Raw genomic sequence first — 6,331 nt, forward strand, 5'->3', positions numbered from 1 at the left:
CCCGATCTAGGAAGATCCTTTACTCTTCCACTCAAATTGAAACGTGCAATTGTCCTTTGTACAGTCGATTTGGATATCTGTTCAGCTCCTACCCTAAAAGTATCGTTGAATAAAATCTGTACATCTTCATTAGATCTCGTCATATTTCCATAGCCTTTCATCATAAGAATAAGTATTCGCTCACGTTCAGTGAGAGGAGCCATGTTATCTTAAGGTGTAGGAAAAATCCAAGACGTTCAAGCAAAAAATAAAAAAATAACAACATGAACAGCGATAAAGACGCCTGATATAAAAATTACAGAGATGAGCTATGAAAAAAAAAACAGCTCTATCAGAGAAGAAAGTCACACACAGTTCTTGAAAGTAATAATGAAATGGCAGAAGCAAGAAGAGTACTCAATGATGAACATTAAAATTGATGAACTACTAATATTCACATTAGCGTAAGTAAAATAAACCCGATTTAGAAATAGAATTACTGCAGTCTCACAACTCAATATTTAACCGGTTAAGTGGTAGGCTTTTTTCCAAATTTCGTGCCAAAAGTGGTAGACGACAATTGTTAACTAAAATACACCAAAATTTGTTTCTGGGGGTTTTTTAGGTTGCTGATTTCATTCCCAATCTTAGTTTTTACATTGCAACCCCCTAAGGGGATGAAAAATAAGGGTTGAAGGTGAAAATTTCAGTTTTTTTCAAAAGCGGGTAATAATTTGTTTCTGGGGTTTTTTTGGGTTGCTGATTTCGAATCTGAAATCAATTCAAGATGGCAGATTCAATATGGCGGACAAATCCAACATGGTAGACAAAAATTCTTAATTTTCTCGAATTTGGACTGAAAACTGTATAGTACACGGGTTTTTGAGATCGCTGGTTACGAATCTGAAATCATATTTTGAAAATTCAAGATGATCCAATATGGCGGTTGAAGGTTAAGGTCAAGGTCACAGCCAATGTCACCATCGAATAGTCTACTTTACAAGTTATTCAACCGGTCCGGGACTTTTTGAACACCCTGTATATTAGAGAGTCTCTAGTTATATACAGCAACACAATGAAGTTATCCTCGCATTTTACAATCGTTCTTATTGTCCGCCAAAACTGTACGCTTTCTCACAAACTCTCGCACCGTCTTTCACACTTGCTCGCTATTGTCTGACCGTTTGTCTGCTCGAACCCGCTCGCCAGCTCATCACGCCACCCACGTCATACCGTAGCGACCAATCAGACACACTGCCATCGGCGCAAACACACATTGCGCATTACGCCATGCTCTCATCAACCGCTGACCAACCGATGAGAAAAATAAGATAAAAAATAAAATGTTTCCTTATAAATATTATGTAATATAATAATAATAAAAATCTCTCTTTTCAATAATATATTATTTAAAATAATAATATATTATTTAAATAACATATAATAAGTCTTTCTTTCAATAATTGTCTAAAGTATTTCAAGTTTTTTAATTTTTATAAATTAAATGAGCACTTGGTAAAGTTCCTGGGTACTTGAATAAGTTTCCGCCGTTTACCGATAGATGCTGTTAGCAGTACTGTGTAAATGTAGTTTAAGATTAACGCATCTATATAGAAGCTACTATAAGCAAGCTTTAATATTCAATATATGCCATTTGAGTGCAGTGTAAACAACAAAGTTTTCTATTGCATTGAAAATGTCGAATTTTCTGCCGACAAAACAGCATTTGCGGGAGGTGTTACTTCATTATTTTATATTAAAAAAAAGTGCAGCTGAAAGTTATCCTTTGCTCGTAGAAACTTATAGTGACAATGCTCCATCTGAAAGAAGTTGTAGAGAATGGTTTCAACGGTTTAAAGACGACGACTACGACGTGAAAGATAAAGAGCGCTCTGGTGCGCCAAAAAAGTTTGAGGATGAAGAGTTGGAAACATTACTCATTGAAGATTCACATCAAACGCTTAAAGAATTGTCGGAATCATTAAATGTTGATGAATCGACTATAAGCAAACGTTTAAAAGCAATAGGATTTATTCATAAACAAGACTACTGGGTGCCACATGTTTTGAAAGACAGAGACGTTGAAAGACGTTTAACCATGTGCGAATTGTTGCTTCAAAGGCAGAACAGGAAGTCATTTTTGCATCGAATCGTTACTGGCAATGAAAAATGGATTCCATACGATAATCCAAAAAGAAGAAAATCATGGGTGAGGCCTGGTCAGCCATCAACATCAACAGCAAAACGGGATATTCATGGAAAAAAAGTCATGTTGAGTATTTGGTGGGATCAAAAAGATGTGATATACCACGAGCTGCTGAAACCAAATGAAACCATCACTGCTGCTCGCTATCAAGAACAAATAGTCCATTTAAGTCGAGCATTGAGACAAAAACGTCCAGAATATGCTAAAAGGCATGACAAAATCGTTTTTCAACACGACAATGCTCGACCGCACGTAGCGAGACAGGTCAAGGAAGCGTTAGAACTGCTCGGATGGGATGTGTTACCCCACCCGCCGTATTTATCAGACATTGCTCCATCGGACTACCATCTGTTTCGATCGATGCAGCATGGCCTTTCGGAGCAGCACTTCATTTCTTATGAGATCAAAAATTGGCTTGATGAGTGGATCGGTTTAAAAGAAGAAAATTTTTTTTATCACGGAATCCATTTGTTGCCTGAAAAGTGGCAAAATGTTATAGCTAACGACGGAAAATACTTTGAATAATGTATTGTTTATTCTTCTATTTTAATAAAGTCTTAAATTTAAACAAAAAACGGCGGAAACTTATTCAAGTACCCAAATGTCGAATTGAAAGAAATGTAAGCATGTTATTATATTTGTTAAAAATATAAATGAAAAGTTCCATCCTAGAAGTGTGTACGAAGCGTATTAAAATGCTCTGTATACTTTTTGAGGAGCGTTTGGGAAACATAAACAAAGAGTTTTTAAGTGTCAATCATTGTAATATGCGGGAAACGTTTCGATATGCTTTATACATTTTTTACGGAGTGTAAAAGAAGCGTAGAGGAAGAGTTTCAAATATAAATAGTAGGTATACAAGGAGGTTTCTAACCCAGGTCCTCTCAGGGGGAGTGAGGTGCGAGGGGAACCGCGGCGCGGGCACGGAGGTAAAGGAGAGAACATTAGGGCCAGCTTGGTGATGCGGGGGTGAAGCACTGGTGGGGAGGGGGATTTGATCGTCGGCCATGTTTGTATGGGCCACTCATGCTGCTATCTACCGGACGATGCCAGCATTATTTGGAGTATCGAGGTGGAGGGAGGAGGGTGAAGAATCGGAGTATAATGACAAGCAGTCATCGCACAAAAAGTCCGTTGTAAGCACGTGTTGTGATTTTGGAGAATAAAAAATATAATTGAGACGCATAAGAATATTATAAAAATGGTACATTGTATAGCGAGAGGATGTAACAATAGATCATCGAGAAAATCGAAGAAGCAGGAGGAAATAGAAAAAATACAAAAAATATCATTTTTTACGTATGTATATAACAAAGGCATATATATGTATGTATGTCTATAATAAACAAAAATAAATAAATTAAAATTTTTTTTGAATCATATTTTTATAATTATTACGAAAACTCCTCACCTTTTTATTTATTTATTTTTTTTATTTATTTTTTTTTAATAGCTATCCGGTAGACAAAATTTATATATATATAATTATATATAAATGATAATATAATATACCATATATAAAATATGTCCATAAATATAATTACAGTCAACCAGTATTATATAAAATTATATGTAAAAATTATATGTAATAATTATATGTAAAAATCATTTATTAAAATGATATAATTATATAATAGCTTATTGTATATATATAAAATGATATATAAAAAGATGTTTACCGGAATATACTTAAAAAATATAGGATAAAATATAATCTAGAGAAAATGTTTATAGTTTTCCCAAAAATGAAATAAAAAGAAAAGCTTGGTGTACAACTATAAATATAACAGAAGCTTGCATAACACAAAATTCAACATTATGTTCGTTGCATTTCCAAAAAGAAGATTTCTATGGATCTTTTGAAACACGCATATGTTTAAAAGAAGATGCAATTCCTTTTGTAAAACTTTTAAAAATTAGATTAATTAATTATTTATTAAACGTAAAAAAATGTATTACAAAAACGTTGCATGTTAATATTTGTAGTTAGAAGAAGCATCAACATCAACATTGTGCAAGAAACAATGCACCAGAAAATTAGAGACAGACGATGATAGCAGATCACTTAAGAAAAGTAAAATAGATTCTATGATGCCTGTACTTATGGATCAGATTGTTGATCAGACAAAAATAACAGAACAGGACATTGTTGATGTTACACAGGTAAATATATAGGCTGAGGAAATTAAATAAAAACAGTAAAATGTCTTCCTTAATTTAGAATACAGAAAATATTAAATAAGCCTAAAACTATGCTTTAATTTGTCTTCTATATACACACACATATATATATATATATATATATATATATATATATATTATATATAATATAAATTATTTTTTTCTAAGATAATTTTTTTTGCTAGCTTTGTTTGCTTGTAAGATAAATAGCTTTTAAAGCTTTAATGTGTATTATTTACAGTCAATATTATCTATACCTGAAAAAACAGTTACTAAAAATATGGCAGAAAAAAGTACTCAAACACGTAAGTTTTTTCTAGATATGACATGCAATAGAAAAGAATATTTTCTGTTTACATGCGTTATACAATATATACAATAAATTTTTTTATTTTTCTTAGCACAATCTTTCAAAGTTTGTAAAGGTACTGCAGTATCTCCTCGCAGAATTCATAACTCACCGGAAAAGGTAAAATTAAGAGAAGATTTAAAGAGAACGAAAACACACTACCAATCGAAAATAAAAGTTTTAAAACAGAGAACAAGACGTTTGGAAAAAAAGGTAGCAAAAATGACAACCATCTTTGCACATTTGAAGGAAAAAAATTTTTTGCAAGAAGAAGAATTTTATAATTTAAAAGGTATTGCAGCAGGAAATGCAAATTTAATTAAACGAGTAATTTATAAATCAAAAGGAATGCCACTCACTCGCAAGTTTTCATCTGCATTACGAACTTTTGCCACAACGTTGCATTACTATTCACCACGAGCGTATTCGTACGTTAGAGAAACTTTTGATTCATGCCTTCCGCATCCAAGAACTTTAAGCAAATGGTATTGTTGTGTAGATGGTGAACCTGGTTTTAATCAGGAAGCCTTAGCATATATTAAAGAACGTGTAAAAAATTCAAATCATACATTACTTGGTGCTCTTATGTTAGACGAAATGGCAATAAGACAACATATTGAATATGATGGAAAAAAGTTTTCCGGTTATTGTGATGTAGGCAATAACATTGCGAGTGATGAGTGCAGTATTGCAAAAGAAGCGTTAGTATTTTTAATTGTCGGCATTAATGAATTATGGAAAATACCAGTTGGTTATTTTTTAATTAATGGCATAAACGGTGAACAAAAAGCTAATTTAGTAAATCAATGCTTGTCAATGTTACATGATTGCGGAATACATATAAAAACTTTAACGTTTGATGGTGCAGCATGTAATTTAAGTATGATACGTCTTTTACAATGCAACTTAAATCCTAATAATTTACAGACATGGTTTGAACATCCTATCTCCAAAACAAAAATATATGTATTCCTTGATCCGTGTCACATGTTAAAATTGATACGGAACACTTTTGGAGATAAAAAAAATATTATAAATAAGAATGACGAAAATATATTATGGAAATATATCGTATCTCTGCATAAAATGCAAGAAAACGAAGGCTTACATATGGCTAACAAAGTACGAATCGGACATATAGAATATCACAAAAAAAAGATGAATGTTCGCTTAGCAGCCCAAATATTTAGTTTATCTGTTGCGAGTGCACTTAAAACATGCAGAAGTGTGTTAAATGTAGATGCATTTGCGCAATCTGAAGCAACAGAGGAATTTCTGCAGATGATCAACAATTTATTTGATATATTTAATTCTCGAAATTTGCGACAAAAAGGGCCTAGGGGGATAAGCATGTAAAAGTTGCCCCCGCCCGTATCAAGTCGAGATTGGCATCATAGATTGGCATCTATGTGTCTAAAAAATCCTGTAAATATCAACCTTAAAATTGCATTTTTGTAGGAGTTATGGAGAGGGAAAGCAAAATCAAAAAAGTGATTTTTCTCGAAAACGACTGAACCGATTTTGATGAAAAAAATATATGTTATGAACATCAACAAGACTATTTTAAGAATAAATTAAAAAAAATTTCTGACCAAAAATACGAGTAAAAACAATTT

General features: G+C 32.6%; 1 protein-coding gene across 1 annotated transcript; it reads left to right on the forward strand.

Annotated features, from left to right (window-relative positions):
- The first annotated feature begins 3,154 nt into the window (after positions 1 to 3,154).
- On the forward strand, positions 3,155 to 6,037 carry LOC145968815 (uncharacterized). Its single transcript, XM_083094618.1, has 5 exons — positions 3,155 to 3,321; positions 4,172 to 4,348; positions 4,608 to 4,671; positions 4,768 to 5,007; positions 5,643 to 6,037. Exons 1-5 carry the CDS (start codon positions 3,193 to 3,195, stop codon positions 5,651 to 5,653), a joined length of 621 nt encoding a protein of 206 aa, XP_082950744.1. The 5' UTR covers positions 3,155 to 3,192; the 3' UTR covers positions 5,654 to 6,037.
- The last annotated feature ends 294 nt before the right edge of the window (positions 6,038 to 6,331 follow it).

Source organism: Camponotus vicinus, unplaced genomic scaffold, assembly GCF_025532165.1.
Source record: "Camponotus vicinus isolate PSW18456_S1 unplaced genomic scaffold, iyCamVici1.0 SCAF_3, whole genome shotgun sequence".
Lineage (NCBI taxonomy): Eukaryota > Metazoa > Arthropoda > Insecta > Hymenoptera > Formicidae > Camponotus > Camponotus vicinus.